The sequence below is a fragment of the Monodon monoceros genome, unplaced genomic scaffold (genome assembly GCF_005190385.1).
Source record: "Monodon monoceros isolate NGI ecotype Baffin Bay Population unplaced genomic scaffold, NGI_Narwhal_1 Super_Scaffold_15, whole genome shotgun sequence".
Taxonomy (NCBI): Eukaryota; Metazoa; Chordata; class Mammalia; order Artiodactyla; family Monodontidae; genus Monodon; species Monodon monoceros.
Genome location: NW_021703771.1, coordinates 85,025,591 through 85,044,212, shown reverse-complemented (window position 1 = coordinate 85,044,212; position 18,622 = coordinate 85,025,591). Strand labels below are relative to the sequence as shown.

At 41.5% G+C, this 18,622-nt stretch overlaps 1 protein-coding gene across 1 annotated transcript; it reads left to right on the top strand.

Moving 5' to 3' along the window:
- Positions 1 to 1,762: 1,762 nt before the first annotated feature.
- CUNH6orf118 (chromosome unknown C6orf118 homolog) lies at positions 1,763 to 17,530 on the top strand. Its single transcript, XM_029223376.1, is given in 8 exon segments — positions 1,763 to 2,416; positions 3,510 to 3,632; positions 4,494 to 4,553; positions 6,882 to 7,006; positions 9,813 to 9,871; positions 13,070 to 13,251; positions 15,472 to 15,525; positions 17,480 to 17,530. Coding segments are annotated over 8 exon segments (1,224 nt in total). The 5' UTR covers positions 1,763 to 1,846.
- The last annotated feature ends 1,092 nt before the right edge of the window (positions 17,531 to 18,622 follow it).

Below are 18,622 nucleotides of genomic sequence, written 5' to 3'. Positions count from 1 at the left end.
GAGTGCCCTTGCTGGCTCAGGGATGAAGGTGGCCCGTGTGGCCAGGAAGGTGGGTGGCCCCAGGAGCCAAGAGTGACCCCCACCAAAGGCCAACTAGGAGGTGGGGACTTCAGTCCAACACCTGCAAGAAACTGGCTTCTGTCACAACAGGACTGAGCCCAGGGTCAGATTTCCCCTCAAAGCCTCCAAGGACCCAGCTAGGCCCACACCCTGATATCCTCGTTGTGATCCTGGAGTGGAGAGCTCAGCCCGCGGGCTGAAGTGCCGACCACGGAGTAGTGAGCTAGTCTAGGGGTGTGAAGCTTCTGGACGTAGGGGGCTTCGTCACACAGCACGAGACGCTGTTACCCCTCCTCATACCCTCTGGGCCCTCATTTCTTCTCTCAGGTGGCAATGCAGACAATGACATGTCCTGATTTATGGTCCTGCTTTCAGACGTGGACTGGCCGGAGGAAGGGGTTTGGTGTGGGTCCCAGAAAGCCCTGCCCTGGCCCCCTTTGCTCGAGCCCTTGTGGAATGAGGGAAGAACCCAATAGTTAGGGTAAAGTTGCTGCATTCAGAAATCAACGCTGCCACTTGTCAGGTGCCGGGACTTGAGTTGATCACAAAACTCCCCTCGGCTTCCCTGTCACCAAAGGGGCCTAGTTACAGGTGGGCCTGTCGTGTCGATTGAGGGGGTGTGGCAGGTGTGGATGTAGGTGAATCCTGGGCCTCTGAGAGCTCAGGCCAGGCCCTCGAGGGCCCTGATGGGCCTGGTTCACTGCCTTGTTCCCAGGGCCTCTCCCAGCTCGGGTAACAAGGCAGTGATACGACGTCTGCTGGTTGATTCCTCCAGCATTGTCTGGGAAGGTCGCGCACCAGGCCTGCCGCTCCGTGAGCATCTCAGCGACAGCCCAGGAAGAAAGCCCCTCTCCCGTGTCTTGTTGGAGTCTGGGCCTACTCCTGTCCTACCAGAAGCGTTGAGAAGGTGTTCCCTGGACTGCAGCCCTTTGATAAAACTAGGTGGCCTTTACGGAGTATCTACTCCGTCCATGTGCTTGTTTGCCAAAAGCAGCTCCATTTGGTTGGCAGTCGGCCCTTCAGAGTAGGAAGGCTCTCCGCATCGTGCAGAGGACGGGGCTGCTCCAAGAGGTTATACAAGGTCTTTGCGCTCACACAGTTAGGAACTGATTCAGAAGGCGGCGTTTCCCAGGGCCCGAACGGACTCCTACCTCCGGGACCCTTTGTGGAGGGAGCTGGGGCCCCTGTCAACACAGCCGCAGGTTTCACTCTGTGGCTCATTTCCTTCCTACACGGGGCGGGGGATGTGTGAACGTCTCATCAGTCATGGATCGGTTTGCTCAGGGACTCCTGAGATGTTTAGTTTTAAGGGAGAAAGAAAAACACCTTTATTTATTCCCTAGCATAGCTCTCTTTAAGCGTCATTAAGAATTATGATCATGCCTTTAGATTTTTCTTCTAGAGCCTTTGCTAAGAGAGTAAGAAATTCCCTGTTGGATCAAAATCCCCTTTTCCTTCTTCCTGGCTTTGCGGGTCCTGGGCTTTCTGATGGCAATTGCCCATCAAGTGCCCTGGTTCACCCTTCGTCCGCAGTCAGACTGGCCTGTACTCTCTTCTCTCTGTATGTGTGGGTCCTGCTCTGGGAGAGGTATATGCTGGCTCAGCCAATACACACAGCCCTCTTACAGCCTCTTTGTAGAGCTAGAGTGGTATTTAACGTTCTTCTTGTCTTTCCTGACCAGTTTACCTAAGGTGGAAACACTGTGAGACACCAGGTATTAAGACTCTGTGCAATCTAAGGACACTTCTGAACAAACTCCAGAAAGACTACAGAGATGATGTCTACATGTACACCTCCGGACACCTGAACCCCAGCAAGCTCTACAGGCCTCTGGAGACAATCCTGTATCACTGGCCCAATGCCAACAGGCCCAAGGAGGCAAACGTCTTTGGGGGAGAAAAGCCATCTGACAAGAAGACTAAAAAGATGAAAGGTGCTTTAGCTTATTTTACCATCAACACAGCTGTGGGCCCAAACGATGCCGAGAACACACCACTCTTCAGGTATTTGAACCCTCTGACACATGGTTCCCACACTTCGGAGGAGGATTTGATTCCAAAGAAGGGTTTGAGAGAGGAAGGTTCCCCCGAACGGCCAGAGAGAGAAGAGCTAAGATGGCCCAAGATGAAGGTTCTGAAGTACAAAGAAGTGAAGTCCAGCCGTGAGTGTGCGATGTGCCCCCCAGGCAGGGACGAGTTCCAGTACCTCAGCTCACACTTGGCTGGCATAACAAAAGCAGACAAGTACAGGAAGTTCTTGATTTTCCAGAAACAAGTTCTTGCAAAGCAAGATGTGTTGAAGAGTGACTTCACTGGGAGCAAGGTGGTGACGTGCCATGAAAAGAAGTTGGAGCAGGTAAGGAGGGCAGTTCTGCGATGCTATCGGTACCGGTGTCAGTCCTGGGAGTCTAAAGATTGTGGGCGGGGCTTCCCTGGTGGCACAGTGGTTGAGAGTCCGCCTGCCGATGCAGGGGACACGGGTTCGAGCCCTGGTCTGGGAGCATCCCACATGCCGCGGAGCAACTAAGCCCATGAGCCACAGCTACTGAGCCTGCGCGTCTGGAGCCTGTGCTCCGCAACAAGAGAAGGCCGCGACAGTGAGAGGCCCCCGCACCGCGATGAAGAGTGGCCCCCGCTCGCCGCAACTAGAGAAAGCCCTCGCACAGAAGCGAAGACCCAACACAGCCATAAATAAATAAATAAATAAATAAAGATTGTGGGCGGAGGCTGGCTCTCTGACACCTCACTTACTTTCCCAGGTAGGATGGAAAAAGGCTGAGAATATCCCACGCGATGTAGATGGTGACAGGGTGAAATCAAAGAAGGTTAAGTTTGGAAAGTGGTGCCTTGGAGGTGATGTCATAATGGATAGCAATGGATGCTGCAGAGCAGCTACAGTCAAGCAAGTGCCCCTGGGACAGCAGAAGCACCTGAGGAAGAGGTTGGCCTAACTCACTAAGGAAGAGTGTGAAGAGAGGGCGAGGAGAGAGTTGAGGATGCAGGTGAAATCCAAGTAGGAGCCAAGCGGTCTTCAGAAGGTAGTTTGGCGTCGTGGGACATGCTGCCGGGAGCGACCGAGGGCTGAGCGTGGAGCTTAGTGATGGGAAGGGTGAGGATGCAGGGAAGAGTCTACATGTGAAGTAACCAGTGATGAGATGTTTGGCTGAGGGGACTGAGAGACAGAGAAGGACCCTGAGGACACTGCAGAGGTGGAGAGTGAATCCCTGACTCACGGGAGGCAAGGCAATAAATCAAGAAAAATCAGGCAAACATAGGTTCTCAGCCCCAGGTGGTTGGGCACTCAGCTCTGCTGAGACCCAACGCTGGGGGGCGGGGCCTGTGCCCCCTGACAGAAAGCCCCGTGGGGTGTCTGATTCCTCAACCTGAGAAAGTAATCAGAAAGGAAAACGAAGTCATCCTGAAACGGGCTGGTTCTCTTTTTCCTCCAGAAGCTCCAGAAAATATGTGTCTGTGACCCTGAAGAGTTCAACAGACTACAGGTCTTTGGAGAAGTCTTTGAAGATATTTGCAATAGTTCTTTGATATTTGGTGATATCTTGAAAGAAATTAAGGTAAGAGAAACATGCTTTTCCCAGATAACAATTGAGAGCCATGCATGATTTTTTGCACACATGAGCTCAATCCTCACAGAAATTCTGCCGAGTATCATGGTGTCCATTCTACACATGAGGAAAATCATTCACGGAGACTTGAAGGAATATGCCTACAGACACATGAGTCATAAATGGGTCACGTGAGATAAACACCCAGCTAGCTCACTCCTGAAGCCCATATATATATACTAAAGCTTCCTAATTGTAGATAAACTCTTACAAACTGCACATATGTAACACAGAAACTTCTATGGTTATGCATATATAATTTTATATGAATCTTTAAGGAGTTTTAAGTTTGTTGTGATTTCATGGTGAAAGTGACCATCATATCATAGCTGAGTTGGAATTAGGTTGCTTGTGGAATCTGCTATTGTCCAAGTCCCCAAAACAAGCAAGGCTTAAAAGCAGGGTGTGGTGGTCTGCCCTCCAGAGAACATCTCCATCTCTGGAAGGTCAGTAGGACCCAAATCCACGGAGCATCCTAGTGGCAGGAGGTCATATGTTGTACATGTGTCAAGGTATTTTGTGATTCTATCCTGAAGTCCTCAATAGTTAATATTCAAATATGCTTTAAAGATGGTGAGATTTTGTACATTTTAGTATGTATACTATTTAATATATTGCGGGAGCATTCTTACATTTTTTTAAATGATCTGAACTGGCACCCTTAGCCTCCATTTTATTTACATATGCAAAGAATATTACATTGTACTGTAATCTCATAACACATTTCCAATGGATCTTTCTTTCTTCTCTCCTTTCTCCCTTGCTTCCTTTCTTCCTTCTTTCTTTTTTTCTCTTTTTTGCTTTCTATAGGATGAATATGAACTCTACATGTTATTACTTCTGAAGACCCAGCCCACAGAACAGTATAAGGTAACAATCAATCATGCAAGTCTTAAGTAGAACCTATTTCTTCATATTTCCTGAGCACTGGAAACTTGTCTGAATCAAAGAAGCCCCATTTGTGCCTCCATAATTTAGAACAGCTGACGCTTTTAATAGGAATTGGCTTTATACTCATGAAGGACACTCCAGGTAAAGGCAACAGTGAGGGATGGGCGGGGTAGGCACACACGTTTCTTGTTTTTTGCAGTATCTCTGGCCACCAGTTCTCCATGATCTCTGCAGGCCTGTCCTTCTGTAACCCAGTCCTCGCGTGTCTGCTTCTCTCAGAATCGGCCCTCTCTCTCTCCTCGCCCTCTGCTGGTAGATGAGATCCCTTACACTGATGGCTCCTGGCTTTGTATGCATCACCCCAATCTTTCCTGTGAGCTCCAGATTACAGTGTATCCAGCCAGTGTCCCCTGGAGGCTGACACTTACGTGTCTGAGTCGGCAGGTTACAGACCTTAAAATTGGGAGATTATCTTGAATTAACTGGGTGGGCCCAATCTAATCACACGAGCCCTTAAAAGCAGAGAACTTTCCCTGGCTGAAGTCAGAAGGGAGAGGTGGCAGAAGGGGAAGTCAGAGTTCTGTGATTCTAAGCCTGAGAAGAATTCAGGACCATTGGGAGCTGTGAGGTGGAGGGTCCAGATGCAGGGACTAGAGAGAGGCCCCTAGGAGCTGGGGGTGGACCCTGCTGACAGCCAGCAGGGGAATGGGACTTCAGTCCTGTAACCTCGAGGCACCGGATTCTGCCAATGACCTGAATGATCATGGAAAGAGTTTGTGCTCTGGAGCTCCAGAAGGGAAGGCAGTGCAGCCTGCACCTTGATTTCAGCCCAGTGAGACCCTGAGCAGAGTCCAAAAGCCACTCAGATTTCTGCCCTACAGAGCAGAGATAATAAATTTGTGTTATGACACTAAGTTTGTGGTAATTTGTTATGACAGCAAAATGAAAGTAAGAAAATGTCCCACAAACATCTCCAGTTTCCGACACTGTTGTTAAGGTGCTCTTTACTGAATATTTACTGCCATAGTTCGTGTGTGGTCCTTGTCTCCTGATGCCTCACCAGCTCCTTCCAAACTGCACATTCTGCATTTTCCCAATGAGGTGAAATAGTGTCCACCTGGAAGCTGGGTGACCTCTTGGCAAATAAGGTTTGTGCAGATGTAATCAAGTTCAGATGCGGTCATTAGGGTGGGTCCTAATCCAATGACAGGTGTTCTTAGAGGAAGAGGGAAGTTTGGACACAGACACAGCACGGAAGTTGGAAGCAGAGATGGGACTCTCTGGAGTCCCAAACCGTGGAGTAGCTATAGATGTTAATGGTTTGGGAATATAGAGGGTGCTACGTTAGTAATTACTGGAAAGCATGTACAGTTTTTACCCTCAGGGGAGAGCGAGCAGCCCACATAAACTGTGGCTACCTCCTCTCACTGTGCCAACTTCCAGGGGTTCCCTCTAGGCTTAAGCCACACCTGTGGATGCTTAATAAGGAAGATGGACTACAGGAATGATGTTATCACTTACAAAACTAAGAGAATATAGCACTGTAGCTAGGATGACTTTTGACATTTTCAATAAAGTTTAAAAATTCTATCTTATAAATTGGGAAGAAGAATGTCTTACTTTGTCTATGAAAAAATAAAAATCACAGCCTCATAAGGAAGTCCGTTCTAACTTAGCTCTTAATCGAAAATCACATGTTTGCATGGTGTTCTTTGTTTTGAGCTTTTCGTGCTTCAGAAAAAAGCTTTTGTTTGGCAGGAATAAGCAATGGCTCCAGCTGGGGGTCTGCCCTGTTCTTTACTTATTGAGGTTAAGTCACAAAGGAACATATATGCTCATATCCCAATCAAACACCAGAATGAAGAATTCCCCAGGGCATCAGGGCACTAGATCCTTCCTTCTGCTTCTGGAAACTTGGCAGCCCGTCACTTAAGAAGGCAGAGACCTTTGTTTCACCACATTTGAGAAGCATCACTTTATATGCAGATATAGCCATCGAGTTACTATCGTTTCTCACTAATTAGAAAAACAATTGCAGTCCTGATAATAATGCGCTCGAAGCACTTTATTCATCACTTTCCTTCCCCCACACAAACCAAAAAAATATATACCTTACCCAGATCTTCACGTGGCTGTCTATCCCTCCTCTGATATTCCTCCCTCCCTTCCGTCCTCCCTATTTACCTATTTTGACTAGAATTTGTATTTTGACTCAGGACATCTTGAACACACTGTATTAACAGAAAAAGGAAAATGCTCACCCTTGCTTTGTGTTTGTCTCACCTGTTACGGCCTCATTCTGCCCAGACTTTGCTGACTCACATCCAGGGGCTGGAGACGAGGAGGGTGAGGACCGCAGATGTCGACCAGGCCAGGGAGGAGCTGAGGGTGCTCGTGATGGCCATCAAAGCAGCCCTGGACCGTAATGACAAGTGAGGGTTGATCTATGCTGGGATTACACTTATTTTACAATGTCTTAAAACCATGTGACAAGCATATTTTACACTTTTTCCTGCCTTGTTGGGTGTGACACCTTGCCTTTATCAACAACAACCTGGTCGCCGGGTGTCTTGCACAAACCGTCACACACGTGACTAGGATGTTCTACTAAATCTGGTGTTTCTATGAGGAGTTTGGGGAGGTTTCTGAAGGAATCTCAGGCCATCTTCAGTTGTCCCCTGAGGATTTATTGTTGGCTGAGTATGCTGCAAATTCAAGATAGCTTTTAAGAATGCCCTAGTTATTTTTTTAACTTAGAAAATCTTTTAACCTCTGTGATTAGTCTTTCAGGGTGAAACCACAATCTGATAGGGTATAATTTTTTTAAAGAATTAAAAAAAAGATGAAAGTAAATCTGACACACTCATAATATGCTCAAGCGAAAAAAACAAGAAACAAAAACCAAAAATCAAAACTCTGCCTTCAGTGTAACTAAAAGACAGAAAGTGTCCTAATTTCAAAATACCTGAAAATAGAAAATAAACATTCTGTGCCAGTGAAACATTATCTACTCTCTTTCTGCAAAACTTGGTGAAAGCAAGGTCAGTCTGGGGCAGAGAGAAGAATGGAGTTAGTAGAAATCCTAAAATTGTCTTAAAAGCACTGTGTGAGAGAGAGTGAACCACCCAAAGTGAGAATACTGCACAGGTTACTGGGAGGTCCACCAGAGCACTGACTCAAAAGAAGGGGACATAAAAGTGAGTGTGGAAGCAAGGAAACAATTCTGAGATGATGATATGGGTGAGAAGAGGGTTAAGAGGAAGTGATCAGCATACTTGGAAGAGAAAAATTAGCAAGGGAGAGAAACTTAGAACCCCTTAAGAGAAGAAAATCAAAGGGCACACAACCCCTCCCACTACTGTTTTTCCGCCTCTTCAAAAAAAAAAAAAAAAAAGGAAACAAAACAAAATAAAACCCCAACAACAGTATAATTTGCTCTGACAGAAAAGTGTCTTCTTGAATTAAGAATCTCACAAACTAGGAGCCCTAACCATAAAAATGCAGAGTCTGTGTCCACACAGCTGACTCTAAAAAGAAAACAGAAAATAAGGACCCATATGATTTAGCTGATGAAAATCCCTAACATCTGACAACAACAAACAGCTGGAGAAGAAAACTGTGCCACAGCCCTGCAAACTAAACCACATATTCTCAAAAGAGCATTTCAGGGTATAAAAACAACCTTGCGTCATAAATTTAAAACCTAAACACAGAAATCAACAGCAGCAAAAGAGGAGGCCATGAAACAAGATTTGACAACTGAGGAAAGATAGTGAAAAAGTCAAAATTATATTACAGATCAAGACTAAACTAGGACATGTCCAGGGAGGAATTGTTTTGAATGAAAATGTAACAAGGGGCATTAGGAAAAAGCAAGAAACAATCAAGAGAATTAAAACGTGATAAATAAAGTAAAAGAGTCGGAGAAAAAGTGGTTGAAATAAAAGACAGGCAAAGAAGATCCAACTTATATGTAATGGAAGTCCCCAGGAAGAAAAACAAAGCAGTGAAATAGAAACATAAGTAAATTTAGAACTGTAACACATTAAAAGTTTTTTTTTTAAATTTATTTTTGGCTGCATTGTGTCTTCGTTGCTGTGTGCACGCTTTCCCTAGTTGTGGTGAGCGGGGGCTACTCTTCATTGCAGTGCATGGGCTTCTCATTGTGGTGGCTTCTCTTGTTGTGGAGCACTGGGTCTAGGCATGTGGGCTTTAGTAGTTGTGACACGCAGGCTCAGTAGTTACAGCACGTGGGCCCTAGAGCACATGGGCTCAGTAGTTGTGGTGCGTGGGCTTAGCTGCTCTGCAGCATGTGGGATCTTCCCGGACCAGGGATCGAACCTGTGTCCCCTGCATCGGCAGGCAGATTCTTAAACACTGCATCACCAGGGAAGTCTCATATAACACAACACATCAAAAGTTTGTGGAGACTGAACCCTCTGAAATACATATTGAAAAGGTTTTCACCATTATTATTAACCCACTTAACCTTAATTTCTTAAACTTGGAGTCATAATACTTTTCTATTTCTTTTAGTCTGTCATAAAATGAGTTAATGCGTACGAAAATCTTAAACCATCAAAAGCCCCTTGTAGAAAAGGCAGTGTTAAAACATTTGTGGTGCTGATGTTTTTCACCAAATCACAGCGTTTCCCTCAGTATATGCAAGACTTATTTGATTCCTTTTTCTCTCTAAATCTATTAGAGATAGTCAGTGTAGTTTATTTTGAACGAGGAAGAAGATACAAAGAGATAACAAAGGTTTTATTTCCTCCTTTTAAAATTTCTTGTGTTTTATTTTTAGTTTAAATATAGTGGAATTTGTAAATTGTATCTATGGGATACAATCATAATTAACAGGGAAAATGCAACATGTATTCCAATATCGGTAGGATTTTTCCATTATTGGACTCGTTTCATTATTGGCTTCAGAGTGTAAAATGCTAGGTTTTTTACCCCGTTGCTTCTTAAAAATTCAAGTCACAAAGTAATATCAATAAATGCTGTAAGACCAGCTCCTTTACCAGTGGCTTAGGCAATCTTGGTAAGAAAGTATTCTTCTGTTTATTCAACTTGACTGATCCAGGCTCTCATACATCTTCAAATCACCTTTTTTGTTAGAAACTAAGAAGATCTGTTCTTATTTCTCAATTTTAGGACTGTTGTATAAAATAGACAAAAGGAAAATGGTACAAACAGGGTTCTAATACATCACTATGTTTTCTCACCAAACCGTAGACTCAAAAGTGAATTGGAGCTGGAACGCATGTTGCTGCAATCCACTAAGAAGAGATCAGGTGAGTGACCGTGTGATTGATCTTCTGACGTGACTTTTGCTGTGACCTTCGGGTGAGGAATCTTCAAACCTTGTCCACTGTTCATGGTCTCTTCTGTTAGTTGTTTGAAAGGTTTTTCAGAGAGATTATTACGTTTTATTCCTTTTTTTCCCCATCAAGTTCTTTAGAAATTCAGTAAGTTTTCATTTTATCTGAAGTGGTTTAAATGAAATACTTTAAAGACACAAGGAAGCAGTTGATTTCTTTAAGAGATTATGTCACGGCCAAGATCATTATCCCAGTTTCTGCTGCTTTGGGCACTTTTGGTTATTGAGTTTCTCTGTAACAAGAGACGACTTGTGTGCATTTCATTTTCCTCCAGGATCTTTGTGGGTTTTAGTGGAACATTGCATGAATTCAGGACCTTATGTAGCAAGAATTAGGTCAAGCTTTGACCAAGATATTTGGAATAGATTCTAGGAAAATTGACCAAATGATATAAATATGAGAGTCAGCTCCCTCGAGGAAGTGCTGAAGGACTAAACGCTGTTGATTTTAGAGAAAGTGTCTTGAAATATATAATAGTTTTTAGGGGCGGGGGGCAGACAGTGAACACTTCAGCGCAACCAAATGAGATGGAAATAGAGGAAGCGGGGCCGTGGCCTGTGGTTTCCAGGGTAACAGCAAGGAAGACAGCCCAGCCTGGTTTTCACAACCTTTACATCTTTATTCCTGGATCAGAGGAGTCAGCTTTTCCAGACAACAATGAGTTTCTGTCCAGGTCTGGGGTGCCCTCTCTTGCAGACGGTCCTCAACCTGCCCATCACAGCGACCCACTCACATGGCTGTCATTTGAACTGGTTTCATCTCAGCTGCTGCCTGTTCACTGGGGACAGTGATAGTGCTTCCCTCAGTCGTTAGGAGGATTCAGCCTGATGACCCGTGTGAGGCAAGAGCACAGGGCCAGGGCCTGGCACAGCGGAGTTGCTCTGCCTGTCAGCTCCTTCTTGTATCATTATTACATGTGAACAGGAACACACAGGTCACGGGAAATTAATTACATTTTGTGAACATTTAGGAAGTAACATAAAATAATTTAAAGATATCAAAAAATTTTTAAGATATTTAAACATAAAATATTTTAAAGATATTAAAAATTATCTCAAAATTAGATACGCAACTTAGAGTTTGATTAAATAACCAAAATAAGTTCAATTAAGTATGCCGCTCATTAATCTTTACTGTTTACATTTATGATTCACTCAAATGTCATTTTTCCTCCAGGTTTGTTCCACACTAACTCATCCTGGAATCACTTTTCTCCTCTCAGCATCTCTGAGGTTGTTCTCACAAGTCTAACCTGTTTTGAGACTGGTTTTGAGAAGAAATCTGGTGTCCTGTATTCTTCCTCCTTTATTCTTTTTCTAAAGTTTTCTCATTCGCAAGCCTTCTCCAACCATACACATTTTCTGTGGAATTCCCCCCATTTTGATACGACAGTCTTCCTCTTTAGGTAAAAAAGAGGAACAGTTGGGTCACACTCCTTTTGGCTTCTTTGCTGACAGTTAATTGTTTCAGGTGAAACCCTCAGGTTAGATCAAGGTGGGGATCAAAGACTTTATTTTGTAGTATCTCTCAGAGTTTGTGTAGAGGCTTAATGACTGTTTCTGCTCTGTTAGCTCATCATGTATCAAAACTTACCTTCCCACTTTTCCCTTCTTCCAAATTTGGCAAGTTTGAGTGACGGCAATGACTTGGGTCCTGCTTACCTATGTATAAGTAGGAATGATCGCTCCTTCTGCCTTTTTTCCTGTCAAAAAGGAGTAGTCATTCTTTCTCAAAAAATTAAAACCTCCCACTCATCAGAATCTAGCTGTGCTGCCTGAAAACAAAGCAGCCTTAGCAGTGAGTTACTCTCTGTCTCCACCGCCTCTTGGTACTCCTTGAATACAGATATTGATTGGAGCCCAGCATGTTTTTGGTTCAATCCACATGTCTTTGATTCTAAATCTCTTCTCTGCTAAAATACATTTTTAGGCTTAAGATCTGTATATGCCACTGCCTACTGGACATGGCACGTGAGTGTCAACTCAACAAGTCCAAGGTTGGGTTCGCTCTCTCTCTGAATCTGCATGTCCTTGGAAATTTCAATGAATGGCATCTCCAAACGCATGGCAGCTCAAGTCAGAACACCACTGGCAGGCGTCTTCACTCTCCTCCCTGCAACCATGTCAACAGGGCTTGTAGTAAGTGGCCGTGGCCAAGTTGGGTTTAAACCCAGCTCTTTCTTACCCCTCTGCTGCACTGAGCTCATTATTCCCTTCCCACCACATCTGTTCTTAGCTATGGCCAAGCTGAAACCTAGGGGTTATTTTGGTATCTACTCCTCTACATCCTGATCATGGCAGCTACCAGTTGTATTTCCTAAATCGTCCCCCTCCACTTCTCTTTATGCCCCAGGTTCTATCATGATCTGATGGTTCGAATGACTGCAGTAGCTTCCTAACTGGCCGTCCAGATTGGAGTCTTGCCTTTGTCACTTTTGATACCGTAGACCGAGTGACCATGGTCGATAGTGTTTCCTCCCAGCCTAAAAGCCTTCAAGTCAGGTTTGACTGATTTCTTCACGCATGTTAGAAGACCTTTTCTGATCTGCCCGCTGTTCCTTTCTAGTGTCATTTCTTCATGTCTCTCACTGGTCCTGCAGTGCCCCCAGCCTACTGTGTAACTTTCCTTTTACTGAATGTGCCAAATTCTGCCCTTCTGCCTCCTCCCCACACCCTCCTGCTTGTCTGACTGCTGTTCATCCTCCTGGTCTCAACTTAGTCACACGTCTCTGGTAAAGTCATCCATCCACGCATCTTCCCCACACTGTGTTAGGCACTCAATAAATACTCATCAATTACATAAATGAATTAAAGGAGTAATCCCCCCATTCTTGGATCAGATAATTTTTTCCTTTTATCTCAGTTGCTATGCCTTTACTGTTTATATTTTTAATAGGAAAAGATTCACAACATAGAAAAATATATAGATACCAAGGCAATGAAATACATATACTTAACTTGGATCAGATAACTTTTATGGATGTGCTTGAAGTTTCAGTTACATTATAGTTTATAACTATATGCAACATACATAATATTGTTAATACATAATGTTATTAATAAGGACTAAGGTATTAAACATAGAATACTTTGCTTTTATAAAATATTCCAGAATCACCTGAGAAAAATGTAATGAAGGAGGAGTGCCCTACTCTTATTGAGAAGGTTGAAAAAAAGAGGTGTGAAGTGCTTAATAAATGGGATGAAATTCAAGCTCTTGAAAGAGAAATTAAAACAACTTTGGTTCATACTGGAATTTTGCATATCACCGAGAATAAGATTAAAAGCTTAGAGGTATGCAAATTGTTTATTTGAATGTTTACATTGTTCTTTTGCTGGAAGATCTTGGCAAACACATGAAGCGTTTTGATTTTGCAATAGGGAAAAAAAAATAACATAACATTTGGTCCAAACATATTTTCATTTCAAAACACTTATAGCAAATGATTAGAATAATTAAGACGTACAGCTAAAACAACAAAAATGAAGGTGATAAAAATTCTGTACAGCTCTGTTAAGGGTCAAATTGGATCTCTTTCAGGTCAGTTGACATCTCTTAAAACTTAACAATTTTGTATAGAAAATGTTTATCATAAAAATTACTCCCATCATTCAGTGTCTAATATATACTATGTAGTTTAACCTGAAGCCCAGAGAGGCTAAGTGACCTGCCCAACTTGACACAGAATACAGGTGGCAAAGCTGGGATTCAGTTTAATTCTTCTGGGCCCCAAAGTCCTTATACTTACTATTGAGCCACGTAGACTCCATACAAGTTGTACAGTTATGCTGGAAGATAGGATTAGTTACTGCCATTGAGGGTCTACTATATTAGACTTTATCAATTGTTGCTAACCATTTTCTTGATAAACAATAAAATATAAATTATGATCTATGTTTTGAAATGCTATGATGCCCAAATTTTTAATGTTATGACCTAAATTTTATTTATGCAGAATCTAACTCAATACAACTTCTACTTAAAGAATTTATAAGTGATATTTGAATATTCTTTTTCTCCTGGTTATAGAGTTACATATATTTTCCCAGTACTACCTTTTTTTCTTTTTAAGTCAAATTATAAAGTGTATAGGAAGGTGGGGGTGGTCTAAACCTGTTCTGATTTCTCTCTCTCTATTTTAAAATAATCTGTTCAGATTTCCTTCTGTGTTTTCATTTAGAGTCTGCCCCTTCCTTTTTAAACTAAAACTGTCTTGAGAAGAAACACTAATTTATAGTTGAATTTTTAAACAGTGAAAATGAGTTGTAGCTTTATGTATTGTGAGCATGTTATAATGCAAAATCATGTAAACTTTTCTTTCATAATTAAGACCCCTTTTAAATGGATTGAACCTAGGAAATAGAAGATTCCCTATAATGATTCCATATCAGTAACTTATAATACTTTAAATATTTATTATTTATATTTGGCTCCTTAATTCAAATACTGGAGGGTACAATAGAATTGCATTTATTATCCTATTAAGTAACTGGTATCTGGATCTGGATTCGAAATGTTATTTCTAACCAGAAGAAAAAGTAACTAAACATATCACGGATTTACAATGCACAGATATTGCTGTAAACAATACAAAAACACTATTTCACTTAATTCCCAACAACCCTAAGAGATAGATGCTGTTAGTAACCCTCTTTTTCAGATAGGGAAACCAAGGCACAGGTATACTAAGTAACTTGATTAAGCTCACGGCATCAAGTAGTAGAATTAGGATTTAAAGTCAGCCCGACTTCTTAATTATACATTATCCAGCCTCATGATGCAATTGCGAATCCTTTTCAATATGGTGGATATCTGGAAGAGCAGATATCCTTTCTTCATCGTTATTTTGTTCACAGTTATCTTGGATATTGTCATTTACAGTATTAACTGATTTTTCAGTTGCAGTAATAATACTCTTGGTATTTTTATTGTGCTTCTAATGAATTAGAAATTCATTAGGGAAGAAGTGGCAGCTTTACAATGTGAGCACTCCATCTAGGATCATTTTGTATTTGTTTATTTTAATGCATTGGTCTTAAATATGTTTTGTTACTTTTGTTCTTGCAACGTTTTGGTATCTGTTACTATTGTGAATGGCAACTCAAAATTTTTTTTCTTAACATTACAGTTTATAATCAGTTAACACTGATATTATGTGACTTATTGCTGTTTGTATTTTTATATTGTATCTGGCTATCTTAAAAATTCCATTATTAGCTCTGATAAATGAGTAACTCTTCTACTCTGGAACTTCCCTAAGCTTCTCCAGTTTTTTGCAACATCAGCTTCCACCTTCTCTAGTTTTTGACCCAGAGGGCCAGGATCTTTCTGTCTTAATAAATGTCCTTCAAGTCATGCTTTGTTTATTCATTGTTTTTAAGTGGTGTGCTGTTGAATACTTTTGAAATTAGAATAACAGCATTCACATAATACTTTTTTTCCATAAATGGGGAAAAATATTTAACAAATATTCTTAACCAAGTATCTTTCTTTTCAAACCATTTTTCCTTCAGACTGAAACTATAAAGTTGGAGACAGCAAATAAAATTTTAAAGAAGAAAATACAAGTAAGTTTGTGTGAATCTATGTTTTTCAATAAAAATATTCCCCCTAGTGCCTTCTCATACTATGTCATAAACCAAATATGAAAGTATATGCATAATCTTTCTAAATGATAACTTTCTCTCATGCCAGGAATATCTTGCTATGCGGACATTAGCTTAAAACTGGACAGGTGTAAACTAATGTATTAATGAAAAGAAAAGCATTCTTTTTTTAATAGTTGAATGTGTCAATCAGAATTGACCATTTCTGTAACCCCTCTGCACATAAAAATTAATTGTAATAAGTTTATTTGGTGGCAAGGAATGTAATGAACCGGCTCCCTTAATGACTTTCCAGGATAGCCCTCCGAAATACACGGTAACAATCTGTTGTTTCGTAGATGGTAGTGCTGCTTTGATTACATATGTATTGTATACAGTATGAAGTAGTATGCTATGCCTGATTCTAGAAGTGGTAATGCATTTGGATGTAATCGACAACGTCACCGCCATTACCAATGAGCAGTATCATGCATTATACATGACCAAGTGATTTCTGATTCTTGGTAGTTTGTTGAAAACCACGTGAAGCGGATCATGGGGAAGAGCAAGCTGAGTGAGGGGGAACAACAGTGAGTACTGATGCCCTGGTAAAGGAACTGTCATAATAATCTGATGTTGGAACTATCAAGATCGTCCATTTACAACTAGATTACACTGGACGGTACTTTTGAAGTGTTTGCATTCCTGAGTGTTAACTTCACACATGCATGCCACACATCCTTTCCAGTGCTTAAGAATGCTTAGTCCAAGATTTCAAGCTCCACTGTATATATTGTTCAGCAATCTAGAAATAAATTCTTTGGACAAAGCTGACGAATTGAGGGTGAATACTCATGGACAGGGATCAGGAAGGTGGGGAGATGTGTGGCTCCGAGTGGCTTTCTTTTCTCAAATTATATGGCTTTCAGTGATACTAAATCTTTGAAACAACCTATACAGGTATGATTCTGAAAATTTTAATTTAAAAATAAAACGCTGATTTGTATTATCTGTTACATACATTTAGATTTTGTAGAGTTAATTTTCATTTGAGTTGGTACCATAGTTTAAATCTCAGGATTTGGAAAGCCTGGGAAAACCTTTGATGGTTTAAATATGGAAAGAGCTTATTGTATCAACAAGTAAAAAGACGTTTAGTTGTTGGTGGCATAGGTTCAATGAAATCATCAAGGAACCAGGGTTCTTCTCTCTTCCTTCCCTGCTTTCCTTAAGGATGGTTTTCCTCCTCAGGGCCTCAGCGTGGCTGTCTTCAGGCACTGGGTCTGTGTCCCATGTGGGAAGAAAGGGGAAAGTACAGGACAGGTGGCAAAGAGCTTCTCATTATGAGCTTATTCTGTTGTATTTAGGAAGGAAATCCCCTCCCAGGGACTTCCACCATATCTCACTGGCCAGCACCGCATCCCAAGGCCACCCTTAGCTGCAAAGGAGTCAGAAAATAGAACCATTCCACTTGCCAGCATGGCAGAGAGAGGAGAAAAGGTGTTAGTATGGGTGTTGACTGAGCCACACAGGTAGATCCAGGCTCTGTGAGGCCTTGTATTATCCTCAAAGGAAAAGAATATAGAAGTACAAATACAAAAGAGGGAAGATTCCTTCCATAGTCTTGGCAGTGAGAATGAACTGACCTGACGTTTAAACATCATTATTGTCAAGGTAAATATACCTCTGCTGCCACACCCTACTTAGCCTGGAAAATGTTGCAGGGGACTGTGCCCCTATGTAGAGAGAGAAACTTTGCTACATTCAAGGCCAAAAGTCTACTACAAATATCCTCTGAAAGAAGGTGGAGGGTTGCAAAGTCTTACTCTAAGGTTTTGAGTAAATGTGTCCTAAATAGATGTTTATTTTGAAATTTTCTTTTATGCTTAATGTACTTTTTTCTAACCCATTGTACTCATTTGTTTTGTATTTTAAGGAACCTTTGGGAATTTATTAATGAATTTGTAAAATTAAAACAGACAGATAACTCTTAAGTGACTGGAAGAATGACCCAGGAAAACTCACAGCCACCATCTATATAGTGTGGATGTTTGCAGAGGTATAAATTAATGAAGATACATTTCATTTTGTCAGTTTTAATCTCCAATAAAATTAATGTGGTATATGTATCCTACTCAAGATATTGAAATAAGTACATGTATTCATGTGATTAGTTTCACTTTGTATACATATTCATAAAAATTGTAGTTCTTAGAGTATTTTCTGCTTCCATTCAATAACTTTCTCCAGGAAAAAATACTTTCAATTGTTTGATAGGGATAGGAAATTCAGCACTGCTGCAATACAGATTAAACTTATTTCTTATTTGCCAATGCAAGTTTATGTATAAGCATTTAATAAAATGTAGTAGTCATTGAATAAATATCCATTTAATGAAATGACACAGTGCTCTACCACCGTTACAAAACTAGCACAGTGCTTTGCACTGCACATTTCTTGGTTGATGGCAATCTTCATGACAGCCTTTGTATCTGCACTTTGCCTATAACACGGTCTGAACACTCAGAGTAAATGCAAGTCCAGTTACTTTGGACAACTGTATATAGGGCTGCAGTGAATGTCAAATGTCAGTGATAGGTATAAACATGAGGGTTTTAACCCTAACTTGGAACTGTAGGGTTTGAGGTTAGAGAGAGAGAAAGAGATAAGCAAGGTTTACTTTCTATGGACTGGAAGGTGTGTTCATCACAGGTCTCCTTAAGATGTCCATCTCTTCCTAGGACCTGATCCCCTCTGCTTTCAGAGACACACGGGTGGCAACTGAAACAGAAACATTTTACCATGTATAGAAATAAATTAGACTTTATTAATGTTTGTTGAGTTCTCTATGTACAAGTTGCTTTCTATGGGTTATTTATGTTCTTTGGACTCTCATTGAGTAGGCACCTGATATCCCATTACACAGGGGAGAGAATGAAAATGTAAAATGGTGAGTTGATTTGCTTCAAGTTCACTTAAATAATAGAACTGGGATCCAAACCCAGGTGTGGCTTTTGCTCAGTTCCTAAACTCTTATCACTGTAGCGTGCCATGTTATTTTGACACATCACCAGTCAAG